The 17,377-nt window shown below is 53.0% G+C and overlaps 1 protein-coding gene across 3 annotated transcripts in view; it reads left to right on the top strand.

The window, feature by feature from the left end:
* Positions 1-17,122, top strand: part of Ccdc33 (coiled-coil domain containing 33) — a 91,996-nt gene extending 74,874 nt beyond the window's left edge. Inside the window, exons 12-20 of one of the 3 annotated variants that reach the window (XM_021206381.1) lie at positions 11,979-12,138; positions 12,417-12,508; positions 12,764-12,895; positions 12,985-13,078; positions 14,023-14,171; positions 14,524-14,730; positions 15,375-15,461; positions 15,762-15,875; positions 16,913-17,115. In XM_021206381.1, the coding sequence (XP_021062040.1) occupies positions 11,979-12,138; positions 12,417-12,508; positions 12,764-12,895; positions 12,985-13,078; positions 14,023-14,171; positions 14,524-14,730; positions 15,375-15,461; positions 15,762-15,875; positions 16,913-17,038 (1,161 nt within the window). In that variant the 3' untranslated portion in view covers positions 17,039-17,115. Of the gene's footprint in view, positions 1-11,978; positions 12,139-12,416; positions 12,509-12,763; positions 12,896-12,984; positions 13,079-14,022; positions 14,172-14,523; positions 14,731-15,374; positions 15,462-15,761; positions 15,876-16,912 lie in introns of all 3 variants that reach the window. The other 2 variants (XM_021206383.1, XM_021206382.1) reach the window with 2 other exon arrangements.
* The last annotated feature ends 255 nt before the right edge of the window (positions 17,123-17,377 follow it).

The following is a 17,377-nucleotide window of genomic DNA, read 5'->3' as shown; positions in this document are numbered from 1 at the left end:
AACCTGGGCAGCTTCCACGGGAAGGCCCAGCAAGGCTGCTGTGGATCAGCCATTCCTGTCCAAGCTGGTACCCAAGAGCCTAGAGGTGTGAAGGGTAATGAGGCCCCGTAATTAAGGCTTCTGGAGACATGGCTGGGAGATTTATAGACAGGCTTTGTCAATAACTGCGCTCTGGGCTGTGGATCCAGGGAGACATCGATAAGTGCTCGTTAAGGCTTCTCCCTGCTCCCTGCCCTGTCCCCCTCCAGCCCCTCCCCTCCTGTCAGCCGCCTGTTCACAGCGCCTGTGTACGCAGGCTTTGCTCAATTAATTTGCACTTGTTGGCACCATCTGTGCTTTTCATGTGTCCTTATCAGGAGCTTCTGGGCCGTGCCTCCCTCTCAGGTGGGCTGCAGAATAGGCGCAAGCAGCCATCTTCCTGCAACCTCATCTCTCAGGGAAGGTCAATCTAGGATCACCAAAGACAGGGGCATTGTTCCCTTCCCCCCCTCCTCCCCCTCCACCCCAGCTCCCTAACCTGGTGAGCTAAGCTTGGCCTGAGGTTCCTGTAACCCTTCATCCTATCCTGAGTCCTAGCCCTGCCGAGGAACCCCCTTCTCACACTCAGTGATCTCAGAGCACAGGTGTCCTGGTATTCCTGCCTGGTTCCAGCTCTGCTCCCCAAAACCTGGATTAGATGGGCCCCTGCTCCAAGAACAGGGACACTTTGGGCTCACAGGACTGGAAAGGGTCAAAGAAGCCATGTCCAACTCTGTTGAGCAAGGGTAGCCCAGGAGCCTAGGGTGGGACAGCTCCTTTGGGTGGGTGAGGCAGGTCAGGCCATGGCCTTCGGGCTCCAGCTTGCCTCCCAGAGAACCAACCACGCAATGAGGTAGTATTGATCTGCTCCTTCTGAATAGACTGTCTCCGCCTGCAGCATAGTTTTTGTTTTGTTTTGTTTTTTTGTTTTTTGTTTTTTTTTTAAGACATGATCCCATTTGGTATTTCAGGCTGGCCTGGAGCTCTGTGTAGTTCAGGCGGCCTTTTCTACCTCTCAGGTGCTAGGATTACATCACTTCATCCTGCCTACAGCCCAGCTTTCTGACCTGGGAGTTGTCACCTGGGAGTACTGACCTAGCTCTGGGAAGCACCATTGCCTCACAACTGCCGTTTCCTAAGGCCTTGATAAGCCACACACTAGGTCCACAAAAACAAAAACAAAAACATCGACCAGACCCAAGTCTTCCTATAACTGTCTGGCATCTTATGTGCTTATATGGGGTAAGGACTGAGCTGTGGGTACCTGTCTGCCTTTGTGTTACTGACAGAACACCCCAAATCAGGCTAGTCTTTCCTGGGGGCTGGCCTGGGCTCTCAGGAGCTGGCTCAAGCAGCCAAGGGTGTGGCTGCCTCTCTCATAGCAGCTGTACTTGTTCTGTATCCAGAGTTGGGCCCCCAAGGGTGCACTCAGGGCCAGCCTCCTGTCTCCTGCCAGAGCAGACTAGAAGCCGGTCACGTCTGGGGCCTGGCTGCGCCCTGTGGATGCCTCCACGTGGTACATTATTGATGGTGCTTCTAATTGTGCGTTTCCCAAAGTCTACGGGCTTTTGATGAAAAATTCATGGCACGCCCGAGGATGGCAGAACACTTGATCGATTGGCAGTGCAGCAGACAAGGGGTCCAAGGGGCCCCTAGGGGACAACGGGTGGAGGCTGGCTGGAGAGGTGCAGCCACCAGTGGCCCAGTGCCCTCCTCCTAGGCTTCTGGCCCTAGATTTGTGGGAAGGAGAGGTACACCACTAGAGGCAGCAGCCAGGGGAGAAGACAGACAGACGAATGGATTGGGGTGGTTTTAAGCCTATATTTGGTGCCCCCTGGGAGGCACATACATCAAGTCTCACATTCTCTTCCCTGTTGAAGAGTATGGGGCCCTGCAGAGTTCCCCATAAGTGATCCAAAGAAGAAATACTATTTCTGGAGCCACTCCTATGTGACATGGAGTGTACCCAGAGCATCAGAGCCACATGCTGTCCCCTGACCAACCCATTCGATGGATGCAGTGATGTGGGGACCATCTCACAGAATGGAACCGAGGCCTAAAGATGTTGGGTGACCTGTCTGAGCTAATTAGTGGCAGAGCCCACAGTCTTTCCGTCTTACTAGGACAGTTGAATATGAGCTGTGTGTGTGTGTGTGTGTGTGTGTGTGTGTGTGTATGTGTGTATGAATTGTCCCATTTGTCCACCCCTGTTGCACTAAGAAAAACACAAGTGAAAAATGAAGCCAGCAAATCAGAAAAAGTGAGCCTTCCCCCAGCCCAGCCTACACCAGCAACACTGACAGAGGCCGGAGGCCTTTGTGGATAGCAGTTCTGAAGGAGAAGTGTCTGACTCAGACTATTCTACACCACCCCAGAGGTTCCAGAGAGTCCTTACAGTCATCTATGCATTTGTTAAACCAGCACCACATCTTTACGACATCCCTGTTTCTGCCAGGGCATCTTGTTGGTTGCTGATGGAATCCTATCATGAAAAGCTGTAATCCACCCATGCCTGGGACAGACAGGTTAAGTGACAAGTGACAGCCACCACCCCCCTCCCCGATCTGCCCAAGGAGGGGGTTGTACAGTTCAGGCAGCTCACAGGGCTGGCTGCCATAGAGAGCCCTGCCTCTGGGACCCTGCGTTTCTAGGTAGTGGGTTGGGGTGTTTGGGTTTGTTTTCCTTTGCTTCCTAGAGAGTTCCTTTCAAAAACATCCACCCATGTCCGCACTGAACTAAAAGGAAAGGAATTTGCCCAGACCATCAGGAAAACAGAGCTGGAGGCCCCTGGGGTCACGGGTGGGGTGTGGAGCCTTTTGCCTGTTGGAAGGAGGGTAAGCCCAGCTTAGGCTTGCTGGGGCCTGGATACAGCTAGGAAGGTACAGCGAGATTCAGGGAGACAAAGGCGGGTGAAAGAGTCATGAGAAGGAGAGACAAAGGGGACAATCAGACAAGACAGCGCTGGAGGACAGGGCATAGGGAGGGTTTCTAAGTAACAATATCAGAAGCCTAAGGTCCTGAAAGATACCCCCTCCCCACGGCCCTCTCTAGGCCTGTCATTTCCTTGCAGTTCCCTGGCCAACGAGTGAGCCTGTTCTATCACCCCATCCAAGGGTCCAGTTTGCCCAGCCTGCCCAATTATTCAGGGTGGGTTGTGTCAGCCTCAGGAGCTTGGTATTAGCCCCCACCCCAGGACAAAAGAAAGAGGCCCCATGGTTTGCCTCCTGCTTGCTTCAGGGCTAGTCCCAGTCACCAAGCAGACACTTGTTGTAGCAACAGTCCCCGAGGACCCATCTTGGGGAACAGAGCTGCTATCAGCACAGATGGGGGAGCCAGGAGACCCAGCCCCTCCAGCTCCCAAGGTTGCCCTGGGCCTAATTGACAGCCGCTCTGTAAGTCTGCCCCATACCCACTGATGGGTCAGCTCCTTCCAACTGCAGGTGTGTAGGGGTGTGTTGCCAGGCAACCAGCAGAGACATTCCCAGAGCCTGTCTGAGTAGGAGGTAAGGTGGGGGAGGGCCAGGGCCCCACTCCTAGTTGATCCTAGTCTCAGGAACCTTCGATGGGGGTCCCGGTTCTAACCCAGGCCACTAGAGCCCATACTCAGAACCCAGAGAAGGAAGAAGGCAGATGAGGGGAAGAAAACAGAGGACGGGGCTTCTGGCAGTTCAGAGGACGGCATCAGGGAAAGCCCGTGAGGATAATCACAGGCAGCCTCTCTCTTTGGAGAGAGCTCTGTCCCCTCTAGGGCCCCCTGCACAGCAGCCCTGGACTTCCCCGACTTGAAGGCAGGGGTCAGGTCGGCTCCAAACTGCAGTCAGCAGAGGCAGGACTCTGACCCACATCCTGGAGGAGAGCTGATGCCGGCTTACAGGGGGCAGGGTCTTTCTGGAGAAGGAGGACCCAGAGTGGAGCCTTGAACGCTGGGTAAAGCCGAGGGAGGCCTGGGGGCAGGGCACAGGGGCACAAAATTAGATGGCATCTTTCAGAAAGCTCTGTGCCCATTCAGGCTCCAGCCCCGTGGTAGTGGCCCAGCCCAATTAGCCAGCCTGGCTCCTGCAGGGGCCAATTAAACAGGGGCCGGGGTCAGATGCAGGCCAAGGCCCTGTAGCCCCTCAGAGCCTCAGGAAGGTAAGCACAAAGGCTTTCTCTGCTGCTAGGGAAGGAAAAGAACAGAAGACAGAGAAAATGCAATGTGCTTTTGTTTCTTTGCTGTAACCTTGGACTGAATAAAGGAGCTACTGTGTCCCTATCCCCAGGAGGGCAACCTTTATAGAGCAGGGGAAACTATTTGCAATAGCACTTTGCATGGATTTGTTGTGGTTCAGAGGCCCAGCTGTCAGTCAAAGGAAATTATTTGATGAACAGAATTTCAGATGAATAGGTCCTCTATTCTAGAACCTGCTATGGCTCCCATCTACTTTCTATGCTAATACCAAGCTCCTGAGGCTGACACCCTGGACACAACCCACCCTGAATAATTGGGCAGGCTGGGCAAACTGGGCCTGCTCCAGATCCCTGGCCAGGTCCACCTGTGTGCTAGGATGTCCACCTGTGTGCCATGACGCCCACCTGTGGCTATAATGTCCACCTGTGGCTATAATGTCAATGGGTAGGCTATGATGTCCACCTATGTGCTATGACGTCCACCTGTGGCTATGATGTCCACCTGTATATAATAATGTCCACCTGTGGCTATGATGTCCACCTGTATGTAATAATGTCCACCTGTGTGTTGTGAAGTCCACCTGTGTGCTATAATGTCCACCTGTGGCTATAATGTCCACCTGTGGCTATGATGTCCACCTGTGGCTATGATGTCCACCTGTGGCTATGATGTCCACCTGGACCTTGCAGCTGTGCTGGCCTCCGGCCTGCGATACAGTTCTTCTCACACATCATCTACTCAAGTCCCACCTCCGCCTCAGAAACCAGGCTCTGAGCCAACAGTTTCCCTGGAGCTTCCTGGGAGAAGAGACCCCAGAGTGGACCCTTAGAGACAGGGCAAAGTTGAGGGAGGCCTCAGAGCAAAAGATAAAAACAAAAGGCTGGGTGTGACTTCCAGAAAGTTCCAGCCCATGCCACACTAGCCCTGGCTCCAGCTTCTTTCTTGGCCTTTGCCTAGCCAGAGACGCCTCCCTCACCTCTTGCTTCTCATTTATACTTCTAGCGGTGAGTGGGGTCCTCTGCATGGACAGTACCCACACTGCTACTGGCAACTCTCTAAGAACAAGGACCTCCCCACCACAACAGAGCTGGGCTCGGGTTGGGAAGTCAGGCCCACTCCAGGTAGTGACAGGTAGAAAAGGGGTCCACTGAGGCTACTCGTACACCAAGGTTTTTCTCACCTCCAGCCAAAACCCTGCTGCAGAGCTGGCCTGCCCCAACGGTCCCAGCATGGCCCTGTGTGTGTGTCATGGATTGCTGGGTTGCAGTCCCCCTGTAGACCACCACCTATTGCTTGGGCTTCAACGTCTCAACCATTGGGCTGTTCAGGGTCCCTTGCCTGACCTCTGGTGGTAGTAAGGTTAAGATGTGAATAGCACTTCTGGGGCCACTAGTTCTATGGTAATCGTCCCACCCGTGGTCAATAGGAAGGAAGCTCTTTTTTTCCCTTTTTCCTTAATTGGGTGTACTAAGGATAGAGGGACCTGGACTCTGGTGGTACTGTATGTTCCTGTGAATACTGTGGCTGCCTGGTCACACTGAACTTCAACCCCTGGGACGCCACTCCCTTCTTTCAGTAAATCACAGACCATCTGTCCCCCATACCAGTTCCTTGGAGTGGACTCCCAGTTCCTTGTAACTCAGGAACTGAGCGAGGTCAGCACCAATTTATACAAGCTGAAAGTTCACATTTTATTTTAAAGAAATGGGATTCGTTCCTTTTTAAGATACTAAAAATACCAAGTTAACAAGAAAGGTCTCTGGCATCCTGAGGGACCCACAGAAACTCTATGCATCAAAAGGTGGCAAGGGTGACAGGAGAGGTGGTGGCTAGGGAAGTCTGTCAGGCCCCTGAGAAGCTGTTGGGGTGTGTGGGCGTGGTCTCCAGTAGATAGCACTGCCATCCTGGTATGGGTCGGGGTAGCTGCTGGTCAGAGCAGGCGAAGCTTCAACTGTGTCCTCAGCAGGAATGACTTGGAGGCTGGGCTGGGGCAGCCAGGCTGTTACCATGGCTTCTTCTTCCCCTGCTTAGTTGGACTTCTCCCTGGGAAAACAGTGGGCTTAGGAGAAAGGAGGAGTTCCCGTCATTTCCCTACTTCCTAAGGGTCTCCAAGGCCAGTGGCCAGTTTGCTTGGGGTTGGGAGGGGAATGATACGGGACACACACTTAGACTCCACCCCTCCATGAGAGGGAAGCGTTTTCAGCCGTCCTGATGCTCCATCAGGAAGGGAGGGAGGGTGAGAGGAGGACCCAGCTATAGGAACGCAGAGACCCGGGAGGAGAAGCTGGCTGTGTGGAGAGTAGAGGTAGCTGGGAGCTGAGAGCCATGGTGGGTAGGTGGAGTGAGCTGGGGCAGGGTAGCACTTCAGGTCCCCTCCACCTAGGCCTGGCTGCCTGGCTCCACAGAACACTGTCTTTATAAACATCCAGGGTACCTGTACCCCTTAGGAATGAAACAAAAGACCAACCAGACCTCAGCAAAGAGAGTGGAATGGCCTCTTACCTGTGCCAATCAAGGAAACTAGACAAGAACCTGACCATCCTTAGGTGTGGGCTTGGGTTTAGGGATAGGGCAGAGCTGGCCTCTACAAAGGCAGCTGGGACCTCTAGGTTTGTGGAGTATGCTAGTTGGGTAGAAGAATTTTCTCTCTTTGCAAAGAAGTGGGAACATGAGGGAGAAGAGTAACGCGTTCTAAAACACATCTCTTCCTTTCCGTCTGTACTGTGTGCATGAGGGTCGGCTTCAAGTGATTCCGCTGTGGGGGAAGTTAAGATAGCTTCATCATGGGTCTTGTTCCAAGCTCACCCTCATGCCTCAGGCCTGTAATCTGCCTTAGAGCTAACAAAGGACCCAGGTGAGGTTTAAGAATTGCTGTGTGATGGCGCCCATCATAACCAGCCCAGGTCTGGGAAGAACAGCCGGATCACCTGGAGAAAGGACGTGTGTGCTGGGAGGTGGGGGTGGGGAGGGTGCCTAGATGTTGAAACACTACTCAGTTAGTTCTCTTTACCACACAGGCTGCCTGCCGGGCATCGCAGGAAGCCTTGGCCGCCTCTTGGGACAGACTAAAAGCAGAGTATTGGCGGGAGGCGGCTGCCCTCTGGCGGCAGCAAAGACAAACCACACACCAGCATCTCGTACCCACCAGCACCGGGTCTAGGGCCAGAGGCTCCCGCTGGCTCCAGATCCCTGCTCTCAACCCTGTCACCACTTTCCACAGCCCCAGCATTCTTCAGGAGCCCTGTGGCCTTGGCTCAGCCACCCGGCTTTTGCCGCTCGCAAGGGTTCCTCAGCACCCACCACTCCTTGGTCTTTTCTCTTCCCCATTCCCCAAATCTGAACATGCGCGCACATGCCCTGTGCGTCAGAGGGCAGCCCAGCTGCAGGCTGTGGCCAGAGGTCAGGGCTGCCAGCTTGAACCTTATGGTCAGTCTCCCATGGGACACATATCCTAGAAAACTGCCTTCCCAGTGCCCCCTCACTCTGCTGGGTCCGCACACATTGTCTTCATCTTGTTTCTGTGGAGCTGCCTCCTACTTCAGGCGAGGGTCCTGCCGCCTCCCATGCAGCACTACTCTTGGTCCCTATACCCCTCTGTTCTTATGTATTTTAGCAGCCAGCGAGCCCTTACTATACTCCTCCAGCATGGGCCCTTCAGTTCCCTGCAGCAGAGACCAGGCTCCAGAGCCCACGTCTCTGTCTTGCCCTGCTGCTCTCCCTTGCTCTCCCCTCTCCACAACTTCTCCTCCGCCTCCTCCTTCCAGGTACAGCCTGCCCATATTCCAAAAACAGCTAAGGTCCTCACTGCCTCCAGGAAGCTTTCTCAGGTTTCCTAGACTGGAGACAGGCCTCCTGGAAGCCCCTTCTGCCACAGACACGGGAAGTGTCTGCCACCCCCTCAGCGTAGAGTGAACCACCGAAGGCAAGGACTGTCTAGCTTGGCTCTCTTCAAGGACCTGAGTGGCCCAGAACTGTACAAAGTGGCACTCAGCAAGCCTTATCCTGGGGGATATCATGCTGCTTTGGGCACAGGCTTTGTGACAGTCTCTGGGCGCACTCCTCCCAGCCTTAGTTTCTCTATCTGCATAGCACTGGTACAAAGGGCTATCCTGACTACATAGTTGGGGGTGAGTTTAGAAGACCCTCACTGGGTAATATTTTATACTTTATACTTTTCCATAGCACTGACCAGGGTCTAAGCATCTCCCTAGGGCTCTTGTCAGAGAAGCCCCACTGTCCTCCCGCTGTGGCTCATCCAATAAGAATTTCTAGGCCCACTTCCCAGAGCCGTTCTTGGATATGTTTTAAAAGAACCTTAAAGTGATTCTAGGAAGGAAGTTCCTATCTCCAGGCACCCTAGTGCTCATCAGGGCTAACCTTCCTACTGTCCTCAGATCGTACTAGTCCTTGCGGGCTGACTTCTCATCCCGAAGATGAGGACACTGGAGTTAAAAAAGAAAAACCGGCAACCGCACTTTCCAAGCCCCTGTGTGCTGTGGCTGCAGTAAAGTCCACTCCTGGGCAGCTGGGAAAAGCAGAGCCTAACACTCTGACATGTCTCACTCTGACAGGCTCTAAAGGTCCTGGGGGGTGTTAGTGGGTAAGGAACCTTGGGGTCAGGCACGGTGGCATTTGAGTCAGGGTCTCTAAGGGCATACCTGTCCCTCCCCCAGGAGGTAAAGAGAGAGCAAGACCGCAAGGAAAAATCCAGAGCCTAGGGTTCTCAAGGCTAGGACATGACGCACAGTGTGGCCCTGAGGGCAGCCCAGCTGCAGGCTGTGGCTAGAGGTCAGGGCTGCCAGCTTGAACCTTATGGTCAGTCTCCCAGCCCAGCTGTGCTGACAAGGTCCCCACTTGGCCATGCAAATGGAGGCATTTGAGGTTCCCACAGAAACAGACTCTGGCCAGAATAAAGGAGATGAGGCAGGAGCCACACTGTTTCCAGGTGGAAGCCTCTCTCCCAGGGTGAATAGGCAGGGCTGGGCTAAGAGGCTGGGCGGGGAGACAGGGCTACTCTTCAAGGGATGGAGTCCCGAGGACCCACTGATCCTCCTCCAGAAGGACCTGCTGGCTGCCATCTCACCAGAAGCCGAGCTCTCCCTCTGTCCTTCCCTTCTTTGTTATGATCCCCGTTTTCTTCCTCTGTATGGGGAGGGTATAAACAACAGATCAGAGCTTAGTCCCTTCACAGCCCAGAACTGCAGAGATGGTGAACAGTGGGGTCTTAGAAAGGATAATTCCCCTGAATGGGGTGTCGGCTAAACGGACCCTAAGGGGCAGGCCGAGGGGCCGGCAAACTCTTGTACAAAATGTCTTCTATGTGCACGTACACATCCCATCCTAGTTCAGGTCAGGATCGTGTTGCCTCCCCACGTGATCTCTTCATTTCACAATAGTCTGGCCTTCTCTCTGTACCAGGACAATTAATTCTAGGACATTCCTTACAGACAGACCAAACACCAGAGAAGCAGTAGTGTAAGGCTATAGACTGTGCTGCATGGAGCATCCTTGAACATGATTTCCTGAACCTGTATCTATGTACATGGGACTGTGTATGTATGGGGGCAATAACCATACAAGCTAATAACCCCATTTGGGGCCACTCTAATCAGAGCAGCATAAGATACTGAAGCAGCGAGGAAAGGGCAGAAGATGAATTCCCTCTGCTGAGATATCAGAGATTTCCTTCAGCCAAGCTCTGAGCCCTAGATCCAGTCAGGCATAGGATGAGTCATAAAGTGAAGGCCACCCAGCAGAGGGGGAACCAGCAAGCCCAGGGTAGTAAGAAAGAAAGGAAAAGAGTTTGTTAAGTGGAACAACCCGTTGAAACAGAAGTAAGACACCTGCACAGCCCAACCTGAGCTCACAGCAACACCTAGGCCTCCAGGAGGTCCCAAGTTCCACACTTGTCCCTGACACCAAAGTGTGTGTGTGTGTGTGTGTGTGTGTGTGTGTGTGTGTGTGTGTGTGTGTGGTCCCAGGTTCAGGGTCCCACAGTTAGCACTCTGTCTGAAGATACCAGATGGGCATAGATCTGGGGAAGCCATAGCAGATGCCAGGGAGATAGAGCCAACACTGGCACCAGTCAGAGCGACTATAGCCAGAAGGCTAGACAGCAGTGGCAGATGACTGCTGGTGTCCGATGAGTTCCTGCTGGCTGGGGACTCCCCTCCCCTAGAAAGCTGCGGCACACCATGCAGCAGGTAGGAGACTATAGCTGGGATATAGATGGATTCTGCCCCCAGGCAGCTGGAGACCAGGGGAGAGTTGGATGTAGAGTTGTGTTTTCTGAAACCTGGGAGCCAGGCTGGTCCTGTGAGGCCCACCCACAGGAGCAAGGCCTCCCGCAGCCCAGAAGTCCACAGGCAGCTCAGAGGGCTCACTTGCCTCCCATCTCTTCCCACCCCAAGCCCTGCTCTGAGGCATTCTCTTCCAGAACCTTGCTTGCCTGTATCTCAGATCTCAGTGTGTGTGTGTGTGTGTGTGTGTGTGTGTGTGTGTGGTCTTAAGATACTGCATGCTTGGAACTTGTACAGAATAGTACAGAATCTGATTGGCAAATTCAGGGCTGAAGATTAGGCTCAGGAGGTAAGGTGCCTTGAGTTTGAAGCCAAGCACACATGTAAACACCAGGCACGGCGACAGAGTGTTTGTAGTGCAAGCATGAAAAGGGGAAAACAGGAAAAAAAACTAAGGACTCACTGACCAAGCAATCTAACTGATAAGCTCTGGCCCAAGGAAATCATATTGTTTCAAGGACTGGATCTCATTCCTGAGGTTGACACCCAAGGCTGAGCATCCACATGCACCTACACAGGCACACACACACCACACACACACACACACACACACACACACACGAAATGCATATGAATTCTGCTTAGTTGCCCTGTATGTGTATAGGCAGACTTAGTTGTGTTTTGTTTTTTAAAAAAAAAAATAGAAAGAGAAAAAGAAAAAAAAAAGAAAGAAAAGAAAAGAAACAAACAGACTCAAGCCCCCGTGGGCTTCCATTTCAGACCCTGACTTCATTACCCATTACTCCTAACACTGAGTAGGTTGCTCGCCCCTCTGGGGCTTGTCCTCAGTTTCTTCTTCTGTAAAGCGGTTATCCCATAGGCTTGCTGGGGTTGAGTGCAGATAAACACCTAAAGCACTTAGCAGGAGGCCTGGGACATGGGGGAAGCCCAGGGATCATTAAGACTATGGTTATTGCCCTTCCAGACCTAAGTTGGCTTCCTGCCGCCACTCCCTGCATCTCCTCCGTCTTATATCTGGATCCTGACCTTGACCTTGAGATCTTACCTGAGTCTTCAGGGTCTTCTTGGTGTCTCTTCTTGGATGCTGGGCTGTTTGGGAAGCTGATGGTGGTCCAGCCCCCCGAGTGGCTCTGGTGGGCAGTCTAAGTTGAGTTAGAAGAGGGAACAGGAGAAGAGAGAAGGTGAAGAAGTAGACAGGATTTACTCAGGATCTGGAATCGTGGCTCCATCCTTTCGAGACTGTTGCCTACAGGTTTCTTAACCCGATACCTGAACCCTATCTCCCCCTGGTGTTACATGAATCAGTGTGGTCCCTGAGGAGACACATTCGTGTGGCCCTCCTAATGCTGCCAGGAGAGATGAGGACTGTGCCCAACCACTCTCTGGGTCATTGCTAGGGTTTGGGGGGTACAACCTGAGGGTGACTCTGCTCACTGACCTTGAGAGTGACTCACTATGGGTGCCGATGTAGAGTGGGATTCTGGGGGGTTGGGCATGGGGTAAGGGTTCAGCTGAGGATTCTGGGCTTCTAGGAGATGAACAATTACCGGCGAGCCATGCAGAAGATGGCAGAGGACATCCTGGCACTGAAGAAGCAGGCCAACATCCTGGAGGAGGAGAATGGCATGCTGAGGAGCCACCTGAGCCAGCAGAGCATAGAAGAGCAGAGCAGGGCTGAGGAGGAGAACCTGGGTGAGCCCCTGGACACAATGCTGGGGCCCAGGCTCTGGACTGAGCACAGCCAAGGGCTCTCACTGCTTACTGTCAGGAGCTAGGGAGTGTTCTCCAGATATTGTGTGTCCCATCTCCGGAGTCTCCTACCCCTCTCACTCCTCCCCACTTTAGGCACACTTGTACAACTTGCCTAGCTAGAATGTCTTAGGAGGGGAAACAGAAAATCCTGGGCCAAGCCCCAGAGCTGGGGTGCGCTTGCCTCCACCTATTCTTGAGCCAGCTTCTTCCCACCCCAGCAGTGTCCATGAAGCAGAAGCTACTGCTGAATGAACTGGATATGAAGAGGCTGCGAGACAGGGTGCAGCACCTGCAGAATGAGCTGATTCGGGTGAGCTAGGGTCGGCTGGACAGAGGGACAGCTCCTCCTCCGGGCAGAGTTCTGGAAAGTAGCTGGAGCAGAGAAAGTCCACAGTGGGGAGGGAAGCTGGCCAGTTCAGGCTTCAGCAGAATCTCACCTGTGCCCTCGTGGCTGGGGTAACTCTCATGGATCCCACGTGTGCCCTCGTGGCTGGGGTAACTCTCATGGATCCCACGTGTGCCCTCGTGGCTGGCTCTCATGGACCCATTGGCCTCCACCCTGCAGAAGAATGACCGAGAGAAGGAGCTGCTGCTTCTATACCAGGCTCAGCAGCCACAGGCTGCACAGCTGAGGCGCTACCAGGACAAGCTGCAGAAGATGAAGGCCCTGGAGGACACTGTACGGCACCAGGAGAAGGCAGGTGCTGGGGCCAGCTGTGGAGGAGGGGCAGCAGCCTAGAAGTTGTGAAGCTCTCAAGCCAGCCCAGCCTTGGCCTCTGTCACCAGGTGATCGAGAAGATGGAGCAGATATTGGAAGAAAGGCTCTGTGAGAGGAAGGAGCCAATACCATCAAACAGGCCACAGGGGAAGCCTATCATGGGTGGGTTTGCCCCCAAGGTAGATCAGAATAAATGACCTTCCAGCTTTTGTCTTGCCCTGACCGCCCCCCCCCCCGCCCAGTTTCACAAGAACCTTCAGAGAAGGGTCAGTTCTCTGTTATGTCAGGGAGAGAGACACCCTGAGGAGTATTACTCTCCCCTCTCTCAAGTACTGAGAGCTTCCATGGTGATCTGAGCCCTCCTCTGTCAGGAAGCCCCTTAGTACACACGGACAGTGTGTGAGCCAGGCAGAAAGAGACCAGACCTCTAAGGTTGAGGCCCGATGAACCACAGGGGCAGAGAGAGACATCCCCAGATGGACGTCCTCCGAGGCTGCAGTCCCCAAGTCCTTGGCTTCCCCACCTCTTAGCATCTTTCCTATTCTGCCTTCCCTAAGCAAACAGACAAGACCACTCTGATGGTATCAGTTTATTTTCCCCATTGGTGTAAACCACAGCCATCCACAACTGTCAATCAAAAATAGCTCTGACAAGCATGAAAGAATAAGATAACACCTTATCGAGTGGATCATCTCCCGGGTCATGTGAGGACACTCCCCAAGTATCTCTGTAGTCTGGGTCCTGGGCCCAGTCTTCGTGGATGGTTAGGCACTCAGGAGTTGGAAGTGTTTAGAAAACAGTGAAATTCTCAGGGAATCTTATTCACCTGGAGTCTGGGTGAGTCTGCCGAGGGCAACCAGGCAGAAGGACCAGAGAGTGACCAGAGAGACGAATACACGAATACACGGAGAGTTAAGTAGGGAGGGACATGGGAGTGGGGGAAACATAGGAATCTAAACAGCCTGGGAGGACAGCCTGAGGGAAATGGACCTGACTCTACTGGCAAAGGAGAGCCATCGATACTGAGGCTAATGGGCACATAGAAGCAGGAAAGCCCGTCTCGCAGGCACCTGTCCCCGTGTTCACAGCCTTCCCTGTGTTCACAGCCTCGGGCATTTCCCTGGGCCCTGTGGGAGAGACCCTGGCTGTTGACCTTTACTCCACGCTGCTAGCAGAAAACACAAGGCTGCGGACAGAGCTGGAAAAGAACCGCCAGCAGTCAGCCCCCATCATTCTGCAGCAGCAGGCCCTACCGGTAAGAGCTGCCACACAGGCCTGGCTTGAGCCTGCCGGCACTGGTCGGCAGGTAGCCCACAATCATCCCTCGCATGAACCAAGTTGAAAATTTGGCTCAGAATCTTGGCTTCCCAGCACCCAACAGCACTGGAAACATTCGTACTAGGGCCTTGCTCTTGCGCTCCTAAGATAACTATCTCACCATCATCTGCCATCCTGGGAGAGAGCAAGGCCCTGGCTCACCCTTGACCCCTGAACCCTGACTTCACCTGCTACCTGACTTGCTCCCATCTGGACACCCTCCCACCATGGAGCCTCTCAGGACCTTCTGGGATTGGTGCAGCCTTGGAGAGCCCTTTTCCCCATCCCAGGTGGATCCCAGGGAGTTGGGAGCAGGTGGAGACTTGGCAGAGAGGCTACAAGACACAAATGGTCCGGGCCACTCCAAGTACACAGAGACCCTGCCAGCACAGGTGGGTGTCCCAGGAGGCTACTCCACTGCCCAGGCTGCTCCGGGTGCCTCTGCTGTACACAAACCCAAAATCAATATTTGGAGATATGGTGGCATGAGGACACAGGTGAGTGTGCTTCTTCATCTCAGGGAGTGAGTTCAGCTTGCATTAGCCCAGTGCATGGGCAGCCAGACAAAGCATGAGAGATGGGCATCCTCTGCTCTGGTGAGCCTTTATGCTACAAAAAGACTTCCAGTTTAACCACGTCCTGGGTATTAATGCATTTACATAAGCAGCTGATATGTTAAAGCATTAGGTATGAGTTAGGGGTGCAGCTCAGTCGATAGAATGCTTGCCTAGCATATGTGAAGCCCTGTGTTCGATCCCCAGCACTGCATAAACCTACACCTGCCTGTAACCCCAGCACTCAGGAGAATGAGAGCAGGAGGAGCCAAAGTAAAGTCATTCTTACAATGTAGTGAGTTCAAGGCCAGCCTGGAACATATGTTATCCAACCTTAAAAAAAAAAAAATTGGTTTAAGGTTAGACTCCCCAATACTGAGTTGGAAGGAACGTGGGGGATTAAGTGCACATGAAGCCCTGTGATGGTCTTAAGGAAGAGGTCCTGGCCCGGGAGTGAGGCTCTGTATCCGCAGCTGAATTTGAAACCCACACCTGGCTGGCTTTTCTTGCAGTAGACCTGTGTGCTTCCATGGCTCTCTTGGCCTCAGCGCCCAGCTAGGGCCTTACAAGAGTGTGTGCTCCCACAGGACTTCCTTGGTGGTACTTCAGACAAGTTTAACCTCTTGGCCAAGCTAGAACAAGCTCAGAGTCGGATCTTGTCCCTGGAAAACCAGGTAAGTGAGGTGCTGGGGTTGATCAGGCTGGACCAGGCTCACTGATCAGCCTATGGCTAGGGGCAAGGCTTAGTATACAAGCAGAGTCAAGGCTCAGTGTAGACTCAGGTCAGACTGGACTACGTGCGGAGAAGATCCCACTGTGTCTTGGGCTGCGTGTTTGGCGCCTCACCTCTGCTACTGCCAGAGCTTGCTTGCCTCTTCCCAGAGGATCAGCCCAAATTCTGATTGTCCTAGCTTGGGGGGAGGGGAAACCATACTGACTGCTGGCTTCCCAATGGCTTCTCTCTATGTCTGAAGCTGGAGGAGTCAGCGCGCCACTGGGCACGAGAGAAGCAAAACCTGGCCATTCGTCTTCAAGAGCAACAACACGGCTTTGGACAGCCACCAAACTCCATCATCATAGACCAGCCTGTGAGTGACCCTGACAGAGCAGCTCCTGGAAATCTAGGTGGTGGGCTAGAAACCATCTCACCCCAAATCTTGGGGCCCTGAGAAAATCATGGGGTGGGGGTAGATCCCAAGCTAAGTAAGTGTCTTGAGCTGAGGTCCTACTGTCAGCAATCTGGATATTCAAGTGACCTCCATCCCTCCACCCATCCAAAGGGGCAGGGATGTCTGTCCATGTGTCCCCTTTCCCATTGGTTGTTGTGAACCTCTAGGAGGAGATCAGTGTGGGTGAGAAATGACCTATACTAGCATTTCTGGAATGTTCTTGCTCTACTCTGGTTTCACATGTGGACAGAATACCTTGTACCTCTTCCCACCTGTTTCTCTGTTTAGATGCTTTTTTCTTTTTCTTTCTTTCTTTCTTTCTTTCTTTCTTTCTTTCTTTCTTTCTTTCTTTCTTTCTTTCTTTCTTTCTTTCTTTCTTTCTTTTCCTGGCTTTTCAAAGCAGGGTTTCTCTGTTAGCCCTGGATGCCCTAGAACTCACTTTGTAGACCAAGCTGACCTCAACTGACCTCAAACTCACAGAGATTTTGCCTGCCTCTGCCTCCTAAGTGCTGAGATTAAAGGCATGTTTAGCTGCCTTCTTAGGTGACGTCAATACTAGGAATAGATTCGCATTGCCTTCTTCCCAGGAACAAATAGCTAACCACAGATAACGCAGCGCTCCCCACCCGAGGGCCAGCCCTGGGAGTTCACACCTTACAACAAAGATCCTGATTTTTCTACCCTCCGCAATCAGCACTTGGCTTGCAGCCAAGGCTCCACCATCCCTAGACAGAACCTGAAGGATGAGGGGCTTCCGGGGAGCATAGCTTACCTCTGTAAGCTCATCTAGCACTAGGGACCCAGAGATATGAGGGGTCACCTTCGGTGATGAAATGGGCTCCGATGTTAGTCAGAAGTCACAGCCTACTGGGTTTTGAAGTCTCAGAAGCCTGACTTGCCAGGTAAGGTGCCCTTGGAGTGGGGATGCACTCATCTGCCCTACTTGCATGTCATAGAATGCTGGAGCATCCAAGAATCCCCAGCAGCTCTCCAAACTGGAACCCTCCCTGCCCAGCTCAGACAAGAAGCTCAACAGACCCTCAGACTCCCAGATTGAGATCTCTAACCACCAGAAGACCTGAGACTGGAGCAGATCTCCTTCTCCATGTGCTGGGGACTCACTTGCCCCCAAAGATGCCTTTAATAAAAGCTGTCAGTCAATAAGCGTTTGTCTTTCTTGTTCTTGCTCTTCTCACATCCAGTTTGGGTCCTGGGTTCTCTGAGGTAGCCTGGTACCTGCTGTCTGACCTGGAAAGCTGGGATGATCCCTGGAGAGTTCTGAGGAAAGGGACCATGGAGACTAGAAATAAGGTGCCTGAAGCCAAGCTCTGTGCAAGACAAGAGAGAGGCCATGTTTCCACTCAGCCCCCTACACCTTTCATGTCTAAAATACTTTTTACACAGGCTTAGGTCTTCAGAGT

This window comes from Mus pahari, chromosome 10 (assembly GCF_900095145.1).
Source record: "Mus pahari chromosome 10, PAHARI_EIJ_v1.1, whole genome shotgun sequence".
In the NCBI taxonomy this organism is placed as follows: domain Eukaryota; kingdom Metazoa; phylum Chordata; class Mammalia; order Rodentia; family Muridae; genus Mus; species Mus pahari.
Note: the sequence above shows the minus strand (reverse complement) of the source record. Positions and strands in the feature narration are given on the sequence as shown.